We start from the raw sequence: 20,379 nt of genomic DNA on the forward strand, positions 1-20,379 counted from the left end.
AATGACACTTTACCTCTGAGGTCTTCCTCCTCCAAATCATAACCACAGTCTAACCATGAAAAAGCATCAGACAAACCCCAGCTGAAGGACATCCTACAAATGCCTGACCCATTCTCCTCGAAACCGTCCAGGTCACCAGAAACAGGGCAAGGCTGAGAAAGTGCCAGAGCCACGAAGAGCCGGAGATGTGATGGCCACATGTGATGTGGGGTCCTGGACGGGGTCCTGGGATGGAAAAAGGACATCAGGGAAAGACGAACATGAAATCTGAAGAAAGTGTGGACTTTAGCTGATCATAAGGTATTGGTACTGGTTGGTTAGTTGTAACAAAGGTACCGTGCTAATGGAAGACGTTAATAATAGGGGAAAACTGAGCGTGGGGTACAGGAAAATTCTTCATAATATCTTCACAAATTTTCTGTCAATCTAAAACTACTCTAAAATTTAAAGTTTATTTAAAAGCAAACATCACCACAGGATTCTGCCGGCAAGCCAAGGACTCGTTAAAGGGTCCCACTCACCCACGACTCAGAAGGGCAATGCAACAGACTAAATCAGGAAATGTTCAAGATACAACGAGTCATATCAGAAAACAAGAACACTCCATGGCGGCCAGGGGAAGGCGTGAGGAGCTGGTGGCCGCCAGCCCCATTGGGGACGGTCCCAGCTGCCAGCTCCGCAGGTGCCCGGCACAGAGCCAGTCCACGTGAGTGGGGAGGGCAGCTGGAGCAGGGGCACCGAGCGGCTCCCTGCCTGTGACTGAGGGGCGAGGCATCCCATCCCCCGAGGCTGCCACCTCACAGCGCCCTCCTCGGCTCTGCCCCCAGGAGTCCACGCGGACACCAGGGTACACCAACACGCCCGGCTTCCTGATGCCGGCACGCTAAGAGATACACCACGGGGACAGTGCTTTAAAGCCAGAAGTCCTTTACTGGGACAGACTAGAAAAATGAAACATAAGCCATAAGCTTTGTATCAATGCTAAATTTCTTGAACTGCACTTAAGGTAGTTATATAAGTGAATATCCTTGTTCTTAGGAAATGTGGGTGGAAACATTATGTGTTCAAGGAGTATGATATGCACAACCTACCCTCAAATGTTTAGGAAACAGACAAATAGTAGATGGATAGACAGATAAGACAGATTAGATTATAGGGAAAGAGAGATAGGTTGGATAGATAAATGACAGAATAAACGATGGATGGAGAGAGAAATGATATAGATAAATAGATTGATAAAGATAATAGATGATGGGTGGACGGATGGAAAGGAAGGAAGGAAAGAAGGAAGGAAGGGAGGGAGGGAGGGAGAGAGAAATGCCAAATGTGGCAAAATGTGAAAAGCTGTTAGATCTGGGTATCTGGTGGGGGGATATTGGAGTTCTCTGTATGGATTTGTATTTAGTTTTGCAACTATCCTGGAAGTTTGAAAGTATTTCCAAATAAAAAGTTTAATACAAAAATAGTAATAATAAACCAAACACTTTTCCTTTGAGAACACAATGAAGCTGCAGTTTCTGCTCAACCATCCCAAGACGTAGGCACAAAAACAGAAGTAAGACGCATATGCCATGAATCAGCCTTTTCCTAGGAGCTGGAGCCAGCAAGGGATGCTGGGAAAGCTGAGGTAACCGAAAAAGTGGGCACCCGGGCGTGAGTGCAGGGGAGGGAAGGGGCAGGGGAGGGAAGGGGCAGGACACCCCAGAGCACCATCGCTGCAGGGCGGCCTGGAGAGGGAGCTGAGGCGGCCACTGGGGGTGGGCAGGGAGGCCTGAGGCACCCAGGGCCAGGTGAGGGCCTGAGGGTCTGTGAGGGACCCTGGATGCCTGGGAGCAGGTTTTAGACACAAGCCATGACACACAGAATGGGGCAATTAGGAAGGTGGACCTGTGCTCTGTCTCAAGGTCACCCAGGAAGCAAGCCTCTTGCCGCCTGTTCCCGCCAGCCCCCCACTTCCACAACAACTGCCTCAGCAACTCAGGCCCAGCTGGGGCTCCATCCGAGAGGCCGAGAAGAGGTGAGCGGAGAGCCGAGCCCAGGGTCTGCTCTAGACTATGACCTGCACTCGGGGTGGGGGCCGGGAGGCACAGCGCAGCTTGGGGTTCCTGACTTTCCCTGAGCTCCGTGCCCTCCTGCCTCCCCCACAAGCCACAGCCCAGGCCCACTCCCCCTCTCACCCCCCACCCCAGGTGATGCCAAGGCCTTCCCCATCTCCTCAGCCCTGCACACGGGGCAGGCTGACCTTGCAAAAGGAATCTGACAAGCAATGGTGAGAATAAAAATTCACAGGAAATACAAAGTTCACCCCTAAAGCCTGAACTGCATGGTCAGGGGTGACGTTATCTTGGTCTGGTCCCAGATCCCAGGTCCTACACCCACGCCGCCTCCTGCCAAGTCCACTGGGAGAACCCCTGCTTCCCGCTGCAGCTGGCCAGGCAGGTGGTGGGCAGACACCCTGGAACCCAAGCCCCAGGCCTCTCCCCACCCAGCCCCTCCTCTCTGCCTACATCTGTACCCTCCCCACCTCGATTTGGCTTCTAGCCTCTTCCCCTGCAGCCCAGGCCCCTCCCTCACCACAGGCTCTGTCCAAGTCCCATGTGTGGGAGCTTGAATTATGCATCCCAGCAAACACATGTTCTTAATCTTGATCCCAATTATTGGAGGCCTTATAAGGAAAACCAGGAAGCTGAGGAGTGAGATAGGAGAGGGCATCAGGAGAGGATCCTGCCCTGTGAGGGAAGCAGAGATATGCCAGGGAACCCCATGGATCGCTGGCAGCCAACAACAGAATGCAACAGATTTGGGGAGAAAGCATCACCTGGCTGACACCTTGATTTTGGACTTCTTCTAGCCTCAAGACCAAGACCTAATAAATCTCTGTGGTTTAAGCCAAAACCAGTTGGTGGTATTTGCCACAGCAGCTCAAAAAAACCCAGGCACAATGTCTGCATATATATCCGTCCTGCTACCAAAGATTGCCCCAACCCCCACTGCCCTCAGGGCTGTATCCCAGCCTCTTAGATGGCAAAAAGGCCCCCATGCTCCTCGCCAGGTAGTAGGGAACTATGCATGAACCCCCTTCTCCCCCCACCTCCCCGCAGAGTGCACCTACTCTACCACATGAGTATCACCCCAGGACAGAGCAACAAAAATCCAACAGAGCCTCTGCCTGCCACAGCACGCAGGCCAGGATTCTGGAGTTTTCTATCTGGCACAGGTAGGTGCAGCCAAAAGGAACTAAGGGCCATAGCTGCCCCCCAGACCAAGTTCCTTCTGGGGCCAAGGTTACCAGAGGCCAAGCCCCTCATGTGCAACCCCCAGGATACCCTGGCCCACAGGGCAGGCTGGCCCTGGAACGTGATCCAGGGAAAAGGGGGCCCCCCAACCCTGAGAACGTCACCCAAACTGGGCTCTGTTCCACTTTCTTGGTGGGTCTGCCAGCCTGACGAAATATTCCATCTTCCACACCCTGCTCCCACAGTTGCACCTGCGGGTCTCTGAGTGGGTCTCTGAAAACCCCACTTTTCCAGAACGGTCTGTGCCATGTTCCAGCTTCCCCTGCAGTAGAGACCTCCTCCAGGCCTGCAACCTCTTAGCATCCTCCTGACCCCTGGGGGATCCCAGCAGGCAGGCAGTGCTGGCCAGACAGACCTCTCTCCTTTACAATTTGTAATTCTCAGCTCTCCAGGAAGACAAACCCCTCCTCCCTGAGCCTGCCTGCTGCCTTCTTACCCTTGTCTCCCATGCATGGCCTGCAGGCACACAGCGCCCCAAAGATATGCCATGATCAATGCCAAGATACAGGAGGAGCCGCCGTCTGAGCTTCTGTGGACTGAGGCTGCTTCCCAAGGGACACCGCCGGCACCACCCAAGGCTACCCATCCCAGGGCTTGCTCCACGGCCTGGGCAGCCGGTCACCTGGGTCCTCAGAAGGGCACCATTGATCCTGCCATGCTGGGCCCCTGCTCCCTGAGGACCCCCACCTCGCTCCCACAAACCCCACCTGGCTCAGGAGGGAGGGACAGATCAAACCCCAACTCCAAGTCCAGGCCTAGAATGAGGGCTCCTTCTCGCACCCCTGATGACCCATTCCGGGGTGGACACAAGGCCCCCCAGGACCAGCCCTGGTGCCACCTTTCCCTCCCGGTGCAAGGATCCATCTCAGATGAAGACCACGGAGGGGAGCTGAGCTGAGAGGTGACAGTGTGGGGCTCTCTGCAGCTCGCCCAGCAGCCTCTGACCCATCGGGCCCTTGCTGCTGGGCTCTGGTCATTCACAACCAAGACGGTCCTGGAAGACCACCCCCGACCGAATGTAACAAGCTCCCACCCACTCTGCAGTGGTGTTTGGTCACAGATCCGGAGGGGAGGCAGGAAACGGACCAATGCCCAGGGTCAGACCCAGCTGATGGGGGTAGTGGAGCAACCCAGTGCCCAAGGCCATGACAAGGCCGAGCAGCCCAAGATCTGACAACTCAGCTCATGAGAAGAGAAGCCAAATCCACCTCCCTCGTGATCTGGTCCCAACCAGGGGAGGCGGGAAGCGGTAACACAGTCCCAGTGCTGCCGTGAGAATAGAACTCACAGAGTGAGGCAACCAGAGCCTGGCCTGGGACAGACACGTGGGAACAGAGGTGGCTGCACCAGCCCTGTCTTCAGCCAGCGGGTGCCAAGACGGCCACATCGGCTGTTACAGGTCTCCAGGCCACCCCTCAAGCCCACTCCCTGCCCAGCCCACAGCTCCGGTCACACTGGCCCTTCTCCCAGGGCTCCTGGAGACCTTCCGCCTTAAAGCTGTGATAAAGGGGTCATGCCTAACATAGCTGGGGGGCTCCAGCACCCTGCCCCAGACCACAGCCATCCACCAGTTCCTTACCTGTAGAAATAACCCCTGGTGATTACTAAGTCAGAAGAAGTCAATATTCGGTATAAAATGAAGGTCCCCTCCTTGGCCCATCTCCTGCCACAAGCTGGGTTTGACCCTGACCCTTCCCTTCCCCCAGCACTCCCAGTCCGGGGCTTTCAGCAGAAGGGCTCCTTGGGACACGTCTTCAGGTGCAAGAGCCTGTCCTGCCCCTTTCTGGGTGGTTTCCACTAAGTGCACGTGCTCTGCCAAGGAAGGAGCCTGTGGGGCAGCGGGCAGGTGCTTGGGCAAAGAGCCCTGTGTGGGTGTTAGCAGACCTGTGACCACTGCCCAGGAAATGGGGTCATTTATAATGAGAGGTATTATTAGTGTTAGGTGGGTGTTACACACACACACACACACACACCACATACACACATACACGGACAAGGTTAGGGCAGGGCAGAAAGGAGAACTGCCAGGGGCTGTGCATTTGAAGATGCAAAGCAATTCATTCCAGAGCAGCAAAGTGGCCTGGTTAGAGACCGCAGACATGGGAAAAAAGCCAAGCTTCCATGTGGAAACTACCCTGAGGAGTCAGCGTGTACATTTTGGACAGCACAAAGCAGCCATAGGGGCAGAGCTGCAGGGTCATAATGGTTTTACCAAAACCATGTCCAGCTCTGAGTTTCCTTGTCATTTGTAAAATGAAAACCACACCCGTCCCTTTCGGTCTAAGGATGAAGTTATTACCGCTATGGAGGGGCTTTACAGGTTCTCTCTCATTTGTCCCCTTCAGTGGCCATGTCATTCTCATTTCCCAGAGAACAGAGGTACAGCTTGTGTCCAAGATCATCGAATCTCACCATGCAGCTGGGCAGTGAAATCTGAGCCCACAACCAAACTTGGCGACTAGCTGGATAACTTACCATTGTCCACAAGACAGCGCTGACTAGGGGGGTCTGAGCCCCAGCCACCTTCAATGTAAGTGGAAGACATTTTATTTCTTGTAAGTTGGCGGCTTTGACACAGACAGAAGCTATCTGTGATCCTCATTCCACACAAGAAGCTTTGGCTTCTTCACACAATTCTTCCCAAGATGGGCTCATGCACGCAAAGCAATTAAAACAAAACGGTTGATGACAATCACACAACCAGTTATACCAGAAACAGCAGGTCAGTAAGTCAATACCCTCTCATTGTGCCTGGTTTCTTTTTTCATTCACAACCCTTACAAGCTCCTCTTAAGCCTTTTTAATTCATATCAGGATTGCCACAACCATTCACACATCAATAGGCCACATCATCCTCTAAATTGCACCATTGTTCCCAGTTTACAGATGAAGACCCCGCAGACAGTGCAGGGGTCAATGGCTCACCCAGAGCCATTGTGTGCTCCCTCGAGAGAGAGTAAGATCCTGCATCTGAGCCCAGGCCTCCAGCTCCAAAGCCCATGCTCCTTTCCTGAACCTTCTGTCCTAGGCACTCTGCAGATGCAGAAACTGAGATCCTCTGAGGCTGTTACTAACACAGCAAGTGAGAAGCATCCAACCTCTTCCTTGGGAACAGCTCACTGCCTAAGCGTGTCACCCATACGAATCGGACTTGGTGAGGCCACAGCACAGACCATCTGAAGCCCTCATGCTCACCTGGGATATTCCCCCAGCCCTGCGGCAGGCCTCTGCATCACGTGGGAGGCCACGGCTGTGTTAGAGATGTGCAACCAGATTGATGCCTTTTGCCTCCAGGTAACCAGGGTCTCAGCCAGCTGCTGTCCGCTGTGGGCTGGCCATCTCTTCACCTTGGGGTGCTGTTCGACTATTTGCTACACATGCTGTGCCTCAAAAAAGACTGGTGCACATTGATCTCATCCACCCCTTGCTGAACAGAGGAGGCAGGTGAGGTGCAGGTGCTTTCTCTGCAGATGCATGCAGGGTTAGCAGCTCCAGGATCTCCTACCACTCACCCATGTGCCCCCCCCCCAACCTTCCCCAAGGACCACCCCTGGACCGGCTCCACATCAGTGCTCCCTGATTGTGGTTCCTGCTGGAGACGGCGCTACGCAGTCCCCACAGCAAACGGAGGTAAGGGGCTTTGCCAGATGGGACATCACCAACTAGGCAGGAAGTGGTGACAGATTCAGGGTTTCTGCCACACAGCCAGGGAGTACCGGGGGGCCAAAGTGGGTGATGAGGGGCCACCCTCCAGTCTCTGTCTTGACTCTGACCACTGGACAGCACCCAGTGTCTCACAGGTAACTGAAAAGCATCACCATCTCACCCCCACAGCTCCCACCACCAAATGCTTGCTCCTCTACTCTTGCACCACCCAGTCCCCTGCCCAAACCAGACCCGGCAAGTTCCTTTGACTTTTCCCTTTCTGACCACCCCCCCCCCACCCATCCACTTCCCATTCCCACTGGGCCCAGCTTGCCCACAGCCCCACTCCACCCCCCTGCCTGGTGTACCCCACAAATGCATTGCATGAAGAGCACACCCCTCCTCTGGACAGGCCCACCGACCCTTCCACAACACAGCAGCCAACTCAACTGTCACCCACAGGGCACAGCTCTCTGGCAGTGCAGCATCCCACTCTGCAGCAGGGGGTAAGGACCTCCTGGTTCACTTCTCACTACCTCCAACATACCTCCAACCCCTGTGCACAGGAATGCTGCACACACTCACATGTGCACACAGTGAACACACATGCACACACATGTAAATACATGCTCACACATGTACATAACGTGTGTGCATGCATGCAGAGGACTGTGTACTATGGGTACATAACACATCTGCACATGCATATAACACACACTGTGTGTTTGTGCACAAACGTGTATCACACACATGTGCATGTGTACACACACATACACATATATATGCAAATTCCCCAGCCACACGAGCAGCATTCAACTCTCAGCAGACTCATGATCTCTCACCCCAGGACACACCACTGCTTTGCCTGGAATGGTTCCCCTCCTTCTACCAAGCAGCCTTCCTGTCTCTCAGAATGGGTCGGGGGCCTGCCTAGAAGTCCCATGTCCCCATTCAAGGTCACCCCTGTACAGGAATGCTGAACCTCCTCCTGCGTTTAGTCTGCTGCCCCTGGAACTGGTGCTCCCAAGGTTTGCCCCCACACAGAGCCCAAAGCCCCACAGTATTCAAAAATGCCCGTCAGGATGACAGGAACAGCTCCTGGAAGGGCCAGTGGCAAACAAGCCTTTCCTGCAGAAGGATGCATGCAGGGCTCTGCGGAGGTCCTCTCTCCCAATCACTCACAGCAGTGTGGCCTCAGGGAAAAGGAGGAGTGAGCACCACACATGGACACCTCCAGACCTCACTGGGCATATCTGTTTGGTAAAGTACTGAGCTGCCAGTGGGTGCTGGGGAAGTCATAGACTCCCTCAGTGGCCATTATCCCTCTTTTCCCCTTTTGCTTTGTATGTTTCCATTTCAAAGAAACCACAAGCAGCCTGAGGCAGACATTAAATCACAACCAGCCCCAGCTGCTGGCCAGGGCACAGGAGTTGCTTGGTGCAAGCTTTTTGCTCACTGGCAGGGGACCCTTCCCCTGGGGTGTATGAAAACCCAGCACTCAGGAAGCACAGGTGTCCCTCATCTCCAACAAGAAGAGGGACATGCAGAGTGGCCATCCACTGACCCTGACCCAAGCAGATGGCCTCCCTGGAAGACTGGCCATGATGGGATCCCTTCCTCTGCTCTTGAATATAATAAAGCGGTTGTTTGCTGAAAGTCTCTGCTGTGCCTGAGCCTGTGTTCCCATGACATGCCATGTAGCAACTTGCTCCACAAAGGGATCTCAGGATTCTTGTTGGTTCAGTGCATGGGCTTCAGGCTGCAGGAGTCTGGTGGGATCCCCTGGGGAGCAGGGGTTTTCTCTGATGTTTATATGTAAAACTTGCAATCTCAACTCTAACAGGGATACATCCTGGCTTTGGGCCCCAAACAGTGGCAGCTCCAGCTCTCACCCCAGCCTCCTGGCTGTGGTTACATCGAGCTCCACACGAGGCAGCCCCCTGCATCCCAGAGTCCACAAAACCATATCTCCAGATTAGAAGAGAGAAGACAAAGAAAGACCAGAGCAAGACACCCAGGCTCCAGCAGGAGAATGAGAGTAAAGAAAGGCAGAGAAATCAGTCAAAGAGATGTAAGTACCAGTCAGCACAGCATTCTGGGGCCAGTTAGTAAAAAAGAACAAGCACTTCACCCACCTCTCACCAGGTATCTGCCCAGTGCAATAGTGAATTACACAGTGGCAACTCGGAGCTTTCTAGAAAGGGCTACTCTGGGTTCATACACACCCATTCTGCACCATGGAAGAACTCCACTTCCATACGCTTCTTCACCATCAGTTCACCACACACTACGATGGTTCACATCATCTCACTTTCAGAAACTGGACCCCAACCCACCTGCCCTATCTTCCCACTGGGTCCCAAAGAGGCTGCCAGGTTACCACCACTTCTGGTGCCTCCACAAACTGGCCGAGGCTGAGCGTGCTCTGCAGGAAAGACATGCTCACTGCTCGGGGGTCCCACAAAGCACCGGACCCCACCCAATGCCCAGGACAGGGTCAGGGCTCCAGAAATATTCATGATATCCGCAAGCTGAATTTTTTAAAAAAAATGAAATATCAGGTATAATTCAAAATCCTTAGACCAAACTGATGGCTCCTGAAACACAACTATTTGGTTAATCACTAACGCAGCTGGGCAGGTGGTATTTCAGAAAATGAGTGTCTTGGAAAACCCGTTCAAGGAGTGAGTACTTCAGATTCTGACACCTCCTTTGTTGAGATCATGGTTGTTTTAAGAAGACTAAAGCTCCTCTGAATAAGCAAATATAGACCAAGGCACTAAGAAAAATGCACTGATAACTTCAGAGAAGGGCATGGGGAAGTGCTGGCCCAACTAAAAGTTCCTTACCCCACCATGTTTTCCAAGCAATAGCGAAATAAAGCAGAGCAGAGGGCCTGGGCCCCCAGCCCACACATGGAGCTGCCCTGGGGTCTTCTCGACTCTCCATGACCCCCCAAGCAGGCTCGCTCTCCATCATGGCTGGTTTCCCATTCTTCATGCTTTGCTTCCAGGGGTCACACACCTAGGAGGCTCCAGGCACCACACTGCAGACATGTGATCTCCAGTCATCACAGCCACTTCACTTTCGTGCAAGGAGAAAGCTGATGGTGATCCCAGGGGCTGGAGAGCAGGCTTCTCTCAGAGGCCCAGGCGAGCAGGTGAGCCATCTCACGGCAATACTCGGCACACACTGGCTGGGCCCTGGCTGCGGGCCTGGAGTACAGGGAGCCCGCTGCAGACCATGCGAGTGGGGTTGGGGCAGAAGAGGCCCCCACAGAAGATGGCAATGCTGTATAAGTTCATCCAAATAGCTCAAGGCCACAGCAACCAGGGGAGGGCACCAAAGGAACCGTGTACCCATACAAGATGCCAACCCAGTCAAGGCCCGAGCCAAGGGCAGAAAGGGCCAGGGTCAGGGCCCAGACGACAGGCCAGTGAGTGGTTCCACATCCTAAACATAGCCCAGGCTTCCAACATTCAGGCCCCATTATCAAATGGGGCCATTCTCTTTCCAGCACGCAGTGGCTGATTATCTGCAAACATGGGTGCATGTGGACACCTGCAACCCACCAAGGTCTCCGTGTAAGGCACACTGCACCAAGGAAGGCTGCCAAGCTCCCGGGGGGTCAGAGGGCACGTGAGCCAGTCGGCTGCACCAGTGACATGTGCTGGGCCATGACAAGACGAGGTCAGCCACATGTCACCACCAACTGCCCGCCCATCTGCGCTCTCGAGCAGAGGCCACTTCCGAAGGCCAGTGTGTCTATTTCCAAAGAGGAAGCAGTATCCTATAATGAAAGCTTTGCTCTGTATTTTTGGAATCAAGATAAACGCTGCGTTCTGATTCTGAATGTGCCACTCGCATCAACTTCCTCCCCTGCCCCGCACAGATGCAGGAGCACGGCTCTCGGCACGACTTGTAACAGGTTAGCCCGGCAGGTGCCCCTTGGTCCATGGCCCGTCTGCCTGCCTCAGTGCCCCCAGGAATGCCACCAAGACTCCCTGCGTCTGGGCCCTCAGGGGACCCAGTACCACAAGGTAACTGGGGGCTGTGCAGACTGCACACCTGGCTTCCCTCCCAGCCCAGTGCCTTGGTCCTGCTCCAAGCACTGGCTCCAAGCTCCCAGAGGGCACAGACCCCTAACCACTCGGGCAAAGGGCCCAGCTAGGATCCTGAAAGGACAATAGGAGACCCCAGTCCTAGAGGTCCAAGTTCAGCAGGTCAGGGTGGGAGCCAGGCCTCGGAGCATTCACATGCACACACATGCACGCACACACACATGGACACGATGTACACACACATGTGCACACACAGGCAGACACAACCATGCATGCACACAACACACATGCACATACATGCATGCACACTGGAGAGCTACGCAGTCCAATCAGAAGCACCGGGCAGTCAGATGCTCTTAGCAGTCTGGTGCTTTCTTCCCTGCCCTTAACTACAGACAGTGTAAACAACCAGAGCCGTCGCCACCCTGGCAGGTCCTGCCCTCCCTTCAAGTGAAGGAAAAACAGGATCCATTCCAGTGCCAAGTCAGAGCTGGTGGGGAAGGGGGGCTCCATTCTCCTTGCCAGGCCACTGGGGGCCCTCTGGGTGTCCTGGGGACTGAAGTATTCCCTTCCCCACTTTTCCTGGAAGCTGACTTCTCTGGATTACAAAAGACAGTCCCTAAAATGAGAGAAAGAGGGAAGCATGGTAATGCATAGAAGCCCCTCAAAGCCCCATGCCCTGCCTGAGAGAAGGAGCCCAGACCTGCCCGGAAGGGAGCAGAGAGAGCTGAAGGGTTGGGGGAGCGGTGAGGGCAGGGAGCGAGGCCCCACCCAGTCCCAGGGTTGCCCCGTGGAGGACCAAGCCTGCCATCAACACTCCCACCCCAGACCCCACCCGGGGGAGGGAGGCAGGACCTGGCCTTGAAGAAGCCTTGCTGCCTTCCTGTGGCCTGTGCAGCAACGGAGACACGGAAGGGATGCGTGAGCCATGGGCCAGCCCCCATTCCCATCCATGCCCAGGGCTGCGGGGTCCCAGAGTCGTCACTCGCCCACACAGTGCTCAAGTCCCATGTGGACACGCACCAGGCAGCCCCTGGGTAGCCCTCCAGCCTGCTGTCCCCAGCCTGCCCCACAGCCCTGGCAGGGCGGTGGAGTCCCCGCACACTTCACAGGCAGGCCTGCGGGCTCCCAGAGGTCACCCAGGTCAGCCAGCTCCCAGGGCGCATGCTCCCGTCAGGGCTGATGAGATGCGGCCACGCCTGCCCTTCCCCGGACCTCCCCACAGGTCTGCCTACCGATAAAAGCCTGTGTGTGTGTACGTGAGTGTGCATGTGTGTGCAGGTGTGTGGGTGGGCGTATGTGTTGTGAGTGAATATATGTGCATTTGTATGTGTGCATGCACATGTATGTTATGTGTGCATGTGTGCACATGTGTAAGCACATGTGAGAGTGTTGTGGTGTGCATGTGTGTGTGAAGGTATGTGTGTGCATGTGTTAGTGTGCGTGCCGATGTGCATGTGTGTACACATGGGTGGGGACCTATGCACACACATGGGGGTGTGCATGTGCACGTGTGTACCTGTGTGAATGAGTTGTGGTAAGTACGTACATGTGTGTGATCGTGTGCATGTGTGTTTAGGGGGTGTGCATGAGCGTGTACATGAGTGAGCATGTGTATGTGCACGAGTGTGTGTATGCATGTATGCATATGTGAGTGTGAGCACATGTGAGTGTAAGCATGCATGTGCATATTGAGTATGTATGTAAGGGTGAGTGCAGGGGCATCTACAATTCACCTCAAACCTGGTTCACCCATGCAGTGAGCACAGGCGACTTTTCAGCTGATCTGCTTCTGTCCCCTCAATGCGGAAAGGAGGAGCCTGCGGCCCGAGTGGGGGCAGGACTTTGTCCAAGGGGCTAATAGGTGCTCTTCCTGCCTAACCCCATCCCCGCACCACTTCAGTTGCCTCAGACTCCAGGCTGGAAAGGGCCCAGCCCAGTATAATGCACAAAAAGAAGTCATCCTGCCTGGTTTTCCCCCTGAGCCCCAAGACCCTCAGCTCCAGGAAGACCAGGCCTTCCTTGGGCTGCCAGCTGTCTGGGGTCTCAGGCTAAGCCAACTCAGGGGAAAACAGAATTAAAAGCAGGTTCCCACTGTATAACTGGCAGGAAACCATTAGCAGCACCTAAAGAACACTCAAGCGCCGCCACCCACACCCTGTGTGTCCACTCCAACAACCAACTGAGGCCAGCTCTTTACATGGATTCCACAGGAACTAGGGGAGATGGTTCACTCAGAGATGAGCTAGTAGGTCACAGATGATGGGCAGGAGATGTTAATAGGCGGTGGCCCTCACTTACCCAAGGGCTGCCATGTGCCAAGCCCAGAGCTGCTGAGAGGATAGACACAACCAGCTTCACACTGATCCAAGGGGACCAGCTACTGCTATCTGCATTTGACAACTGAGGAAACTTAGAAGGACAAGTCACTGCCCAAGTCCCCACAGCTAGGACAAGAGCCTGGCAACTGGAAGCTGTACTCCCACAGGCCACCTGCTCCACTCCCACTGAGTCAGGAAACAAAGGGACAGTGTGTCCAGGATCTGCACCTGCATGTACATGGCATAGGTTGAGGCTGGGGGGCAAATCCCTACCCTCAACCTTAGAGCTATGACAGAAGGACATGGTCTGGCCATCAGCAGGAGCTCTTTGGAAGGGACCCTCGGCGGTTTTGGTTCCCAGAGAGCAGGGGAGTGATGGCAAGCAGATATTTCTCTGTAACAAGATTCCACAAGGCCCTGAAGACCCTAGAAGGGCCATTCTTTATCTGATCCCCGACACTACTTTCCTGCTCCACCACAGCAGGCTCCCCACAGCTCCCCCATACCCACTCCAGCCTCCACAGGGACCTTCCTAAGCAGAAACCCAAGCAGATCACTCCCCTGCTTAAAAGGAAAAAATTCTTACTGTGATCCTGCAAATCTACCAGTCTCACCCAACAGGCCCCCTCCCTCTGTGCCCCAGCCATCCTGGCCCCAGGCTGAACAGCCCTCTGTGGGTCCATCTCCAACCCCAGGGCCTTTGCACAGACACCCTCTGTCCCACCACCAGCAGCCCCTTCACCGATTTCCTAAATATTTGCAGTAGCACACTCCATCCTCAGAGAAACCTCCTTGAACTCTTTAGTCTAGTTGGGGACCCCTAATATATGGTTCTAAAGGTCATGTAATTCCTGCCTAGCACACACCACAGCCACAGTGGTTGTTATTTGGGGTGTCTGTGGCATCCTAGGGGTGTTATTTACGGGGACTATTGCACAGAAGTCAGACACAGCCTGAGCAGTCTGCAAACGCACTTTACAATTATATTTGCTCTGAGCTCATCTCTCATGTCTTGGGAGGATCTCTTCCCAGCCACCCTCTCAGCTCATCAGTCACCTGTGGCACTGGCCCCTCCTGGCAGTGAACTTGCCACTTGGCACATACTGGGAGATGCAGAGAAAGTTCCCTGGGGGCTGTTAGGGTCCCACAGACCCACTCCCCAAGCCAGAGGCTGCAGGAGCCTTCCAGCACTGCCACCCAGGACTTTCTCCCTCCCGCTTGCTTCTGTACTCTATGTATTGCTAACCCCCATTTCTGGTGTCTTAATTGATCATTTTACCCTAAGTTAATCAAGTTTGAGTCTCTGGAAGTTCAGGACACTTTTTAACGTTAGACTCAGCTGGACCTGAAGATGGATTAGATATGAAGCAGGAGGGAAGTGAAGCGAGGATGCTGTCCAGATTTCCCAGGGGCCCCCGTAATCCATCTGCTGAGACGGGAAGCCTCGGGGAGGAGCTAGCTTTGGAGGTGAGCATGTCTGAAGCCCCAGGTAGGAGGCAGGCCTAGAGCAGTGCTTTCGGCTTTAACACCAAAGGCTGGATAAGACAGAAAGAGGGTTGAAGGGCAGCCGGCGAGCTGACCTTCACACAGCCCAGCCCCCAAGCCAGGAGGAGCACATCCCTGTCACCCTCCCAGCCAACCCCGGAAAAGTCCCAGCCCCAAGCACGTGCCAGACCACACTGGGGAAGCAGAGGAGACCCCAGCAGCACTGGGTCTGCCAAGGCACATGGATGCATAAACAAGAGTGCACAGCACAGGGGCACACAGAGGGCACACAGCCCAGCCAGGGCAGGGGGCTGTAGGGGTGTCCAGACAGTTTTCCCAGGGAGGTAAGCCTTCAAACCACGAGGAGAAGGGAAAGGCTTTGTATCCAGCGGGAGCAGCACAGGAGCCTGGGCTCTGCTATGAACAAGTCAAGGCATCCCGGGGTCTTGCTTGCCTGGTATTTCGAGTAGTGGCTGCTCTGATTTGCCTAAGAACAATCCAAGTTTCTAAACAGCATCTACAAAATTAAAACTGCAGAACAGAATTTCAGCTTGCTCCTGTCTTCCCCCCTCATTAATCGTGAATTCCTTTCTATGGCTGAAGGTAACTACTCTTGCACCATTTCTAGGCAAGACCTCGGCAGAAACTGAAATATGTTCCACTTTACACAGAGAGACAGCCAAACCAAAAATACATATTCTGTGCACTGCCATCAAGTCTGGCTATTTAAAAAAAACCAAAAATACAGTAATCTGGACTCACATTGGGTCAAATGTGGGTATTTGGGGGATGTTAGGAGGGAGGTGGCACAGAAAAAAAGCTTGGTGCTGGAGGAAGCAGAGTCTCTGCTTCCACAACCAGCAGAATCTGGAAGGTTAGAGCCAAGAATCAGCAGCCAGCCAGCCCCTGCCAGGGTTGCCCTGCTCCCCAGATGCACCTGTCTCCCTCCCCTTGAGCGTCTTCACCTGCACAGTGCACAATCGGTTCGTCACACCTGGCCTTGGCATTCACGGCTCTGCTTTCACCTGTTCACTCTCTCCTCCCTTCCGCCCACTGATATGTCCTGAGCACATCAAATCCATCAGGTCCCAAACAGCTCCCTCCCCACCCCCCAGCCCTGCTCCCCTTCGAGACTCTGGAAATACAACACTGGGGGGGCCCAGGCCTCAAATCTGGACATCATCCACCTGCTCCCCTCTTTCTCCATGTCAGACACCCATCCCACAGACCCCAGGGTTACCACACTCACCTCCCCAGAGGTGCTAGGTCTCCCTGGCTCTGCCTTCCCATCACACTGCCTCCCAGTGGGCCCGGAAAGTTCTTGAACATTGTTCCTTTGGTTCTGACAGGTCACTCAACTAAATACAAATGAGTTACTGGATTCATATTTAGTTACAACCAATGGGCCAAAAGCAAAGTGCTGGGGAAGGGAAGGAATCAGTGCTGGCCCACATTTAGCAGGAACTTAAGGTGCCCCTCCTCTGGGCAGGGTTCCAGTGGGAATAAGGTCACTCCCTGTAAAAAGTCCCCTTTTGGGGAAGAGCAGAGGACCCTGCTGCTAAATGTCAACTGCACAGGTCGTGGCGGACAGCACTGGCTTTCTGCATTCTTGCCTCCAGGCTGGATCTGTGTTTTACGAATGGGGAAAGAAACTCAGAAAGGCCCTGGCCCCGAATTATGGCACGAAGCCCCAAAAAGCCTCCCCCAGGAGGCACAGAGTCTGGGAAGAAAAGGACAATTCTCCAGCTCCCAGAGCTTGGATGTCAGGGAGCCCAGACTAGGAGCCAGGTCTGAGTCCAAACTCGAGCTTCCTGCAGACCTCCAGGCGGTCCTTGGACACTGACGCAGCACCCCCCATGCAGGTTCACGCAGCGACGACTGCACGGGCTCACTCATTCACTCAATCCTCCTTTCACCCGCTCTTGGCCAGTGACTGCATCAAGCCAGGCCCTGGTAATCAGGGACTGGGCAGCACCCAACTCCTGCTGCCCAGAATTCAATGCCGAGGACGCAGCCCTGCGAGCAAGGCAGTTCCACTGTAGAATGTCAAGGGTATGAATGGAGAGGCCACGGCAGTGGAAAAAGCAACAGAAGCACAACGCTTCATAAACGTGCATGCCGCCTTCTCCACATCTCAAGCACCCGGTTGCCGAGCTAATTAAGGACAGATTTCACAGACTCGCAGAATTTTCTAATTGGAAGGGAGAATCCCCGAAAAATCATTTAGCGCCCCCACTCTATGTTTCTCCGCACCGATCCCGATCTATTTATCTATATCGATGCCACCTGTCATTGAATACAAACGCTGTAAAGAAACCAAGATGATTGAGAAGTGGCAGAAGATTTCCAATAGGTGCTTTTCCGACAGGAACAAAATCCTCACCACAGCTCTGCAAGGGCTAAATGAGGAAACTGAGGCTCAGAGATGGAAGGGGTGGCATTGCCCAGGGAGTCGGGGCTGGCAGCAGTGAAAGCCAGATGTCTGCTCCTAAGAATGGCACCCTGCCCCCCTAGAATAATGGGTGGCTCATCCTAGCCTTCCTCTGTCTCTCTTTTTTGATCTTTAATTCTCTAAAAGGAATGACTAGAGGCTATATAGGAAAATTCTCTATTTGCAAAAGGAAAAGGAAAGAATAAAGGCTTTTATTATACCAGCTGACTCTTGGGTGTGCCAGAACACAGCCTGGCCCCAACCTACCAGGGCAGGTACAGGGGCGGAGCTCCCACCTCCTCCCACTCCCGAGCTGGCCTGGCCTCTGTTCTGGTTTGCAGGGGACAGGCCATCCTTGCTGGATGGGTCTGGCTACTGGGGCAGCAGGAGGCCCAGATTAAACACAGAATAGACAGCAGGGCCAGGGAAGGGGGTGGTGTAGGGTGCTCCTGAGAAGGGCCTAACTGGACCCATGAAATGCCCACACCGGGCAGTGGAGGAGACAGACCAGAGAGCCCCAACCCCTCCCCTGGCCTGGGCCACGCAGTCCTCTGCTCTTTTCCTTTTGTTTCTTTGTGCCAGCTTCTCTGTCTGTGGCCTTCACCCCCTATTTCTCTTCCTCTTTTTCCCCACCTCCTCGGCCCCCTTTGCCAGGTCCCCTCGGTTTCACTCCAGGTACACCCCCTCCACTGCCCTGCCCATGGGTCTGAGCACATGCTGGTTCCCCATGTCAAGCTGCATCCCCTGCCCACCACCCCCACCGCAACCATGCGCTGCCCTGGGTACATGGCATTGGTCCCTTCGGTCCCCACAGCCGCTGGCTGACACCCCTTCACCTTTCCCAGCTGTTGGTCACCAAAGCTCATTCTGCCCAGCCTCTCCTGGTGATCTCTTGTCTCCCCCTCTGCTTTCTTTTCTGGGGTGGACACCCCCACCCTCAGGCTGGCCGGAGCACACCGCCCTCCAGCTAAACTGCAACAGGAGATGAAAAACAAAAACCCTCCCGCAGGGGCCCTCCTAGCTGTGGACAGGATGTGGCTGCGCTCTGGACTTCTGCCCACAAAGCACCAGCTCAGACAGACCAGGAGGCAAAGACATCGCCGCCAGCCCGGGTCCAGCCTCTGGGACCCTGGAGGAGACTGCAGGAGGCTGGGAGGCATCCTTGCTACACACAGTCTAACCCTCCGGGCAGTGAGAACAGCCATAAAGTTCAGGGTACAGTGGAGCCGAGGGTCAAGGTGGTGCAAGGCAAGGGTGGCAGGGACGAGAGCGCTGTGGGTGATGAGGGACAAACCCTGCTCCCTCTGGGACGGAGGCGGGTCCATAACGGACCAGCCCGGGCCACTGGAGGGACCAAAAACGCCCCCTACACACACACACACACAGCCCGGGTTTGCGGGGCTGGGATGGTGGCTCTGCGAGCCCCGCAAGCGCTCCGCTCCTGCCAGATAGGAGCCCGAGTCCCGTGCACCGCGGCCAGCGGAGGAGCCTGCCCAGAGCTCTCGGCTCGACCCCAAGTCCGGCGAGCGCTCCCTCGGCCCACTCCCCACACCCCCAAGAGGGGCGCGCCTGTGGAGGTTGGATGTAGCCAAGAGACTGAGGACCCGGGCTCTGAGCCCCAACTTGGCCCCTCACCAGTTGCATGACCTTGGGTGATCCTGTCTCCTCTCTATGCCCGTTTCTCCCTCTCCAGACTAGACATTCACGATGGGTTTGTCGACTGCAACTCTAGAGAGAGCCTGGATCCAGGGGTGCCAACTATGACTGTGTCCCCAACTCGCAGAGTGACCTTGAAAACGCACCTCCCACCCCGAGTTGGGGCCTCAGTTTCCCCACCTGCCCAATGGGAAGAAGCGCACCACTCTCCCGGCCCCTCCCCGGGCAGGTGTGCCCGGGCCTGCAATGGGGAGCGCACGGGCGGCACTTACCGTCCTCCAGAGACGTGGGCGCTTGGCGGGGACCAAGGTGGCTGTGACCAGCAAGTGCGAGGCAGCCACCACGAGCCCGAAGCCGATGGCCAGCAAGCTGCGCACGGGCAGCAGGGCATAGGACACGAAAGTGACCAAAAGGAGCTGCCAGACGCCCTGTTCGGCAGCCTCTGGTCCCGCAGCCACCCCGATGTGGACACTGGCGGGGCCGCCCAGCGCGAAGGGGCAGCAGAGCAGCGCGAAGGTGAGGCTGAAGAGCAGCGTGAGCTTGCCGATCTGCTGCAGCTGGGGCGCCTGCAGATACTTGACGTTGGTAACCACGAAGAGTGAGAGGAAGAGGATGCAGTGCACGGGGTGAGAGCCCTTGGCCAGGCCGGGCGCGGGGCCAGGGCCGCCCAGCAGCTCGGCCAGCGCCAGCGCGCCAGCCAGTAGGCTGAGCACAGCCAGCGCCTTCAGCGTGGCCGCCTGCTCCAGCCGCAGCGTGTAGGTGCGGAACAGCGCCTCCAGCTCGGGACACGCGAACTCCTCGTCGCACGCCCGGAGCCCTCGCCGGCCGCCCGGCCCGGCCGCCCGCTCGGTGCCCCCGGGCTCGGCGCCCCCGGTCTCGCCGCCCGCCTCCGCCGCGCGGCGCTCCCGCCATCTCAGCTCCATGCAGCGGCCGCGGGCCGCGGGAGCGCCCCTCGCCAGCCCCGGGGCGCCCGGGGCGCGGGGCCGGCGGCGAGCGGGGCGGGCGGCGCGCGGCGGCCGGGACGCGGGCGGGCGGAGAGGCGCCGGCTGCCCCGCGCGCCCGCCGCGAGCATGTCCCCCTCCGGCTCGCGCGCCTGCGCACTGCCACCCGCCGCCCGCCCGCCTGCCCGCGCCCGCGGTCCGTCCGAGGCCACCGCGCTGCGACAGCCGAGCACCGGGAACCACGCCACCTCGCGCGCTCGCGCCGAGCCTCCCGCGGCCGCCGGCCTCGGCACGCACAGCCCCGCGCGCGCGCACCCGGCTCCACGCCCCGACCCCTGCGATGCGGCTCGCTCGCTCCCCGCGCCCCGGAGGCGGAGCCCGCCACGCCCCCACCGGTGCGCGTGACCTTGGCACTAGCCCGGCCTTCGAGCCTCAGTTTCCCCACCCGTGCGCAGTGCAACCCACCCCTCCGTTGCCTCCGGGGTATGGAAAATGCCCGATACTTGGGCGATTTTCCGTTTGGGGGCTTCGTTTCGCCAAATG

At 56.1% G+C, this 20,379-nt stretch overlaps 1 protein-coding gene across 2 annotated transcripts in view; it reads right to left on the bottom strand.

Annotated features, from left to right (window-relative positions):
* ADCY1 (adenylate cyclase 1) overlaps positions 1-20,150 on the bottom strand; it is a 225,425-nt gene extending 205,275 nt beyond the window's left edge. For both annotated transcript variants that reach the window (XR_005217080.1, XM_037837223.1), the window contains exon 1: positions 19,168-20,150. Coding sequence is in view for 1 of the 2 variants with exons in the window: in XM_037837223.1 (XP_037693151.1) it covers positions 19,168-19,818 (651 nt within the window). In the remaining variant the exon portion in view is untranslated. The remainder of the gene's footprint in view (positions 1-19,167) is intronic.
* Positions 20,151-20,379: the final 229 nt, after the last annotated feature.

This window comes from Choloepus didactylus, chromosome 5, assembly GCF_015220235.1.
Source record: "Choloepus didactylus isolate mChoDid1 chromosome 5, mChoDid1.pri, whole genome shotgun sequence".
Classification (NCBI taxonomy): domain Eukaryota; kingdom Metazoa; phylum Chordata; class Mammalia; order Pilosa; family Megalonychidae; genus Choloepus; species Choloepus didactylus.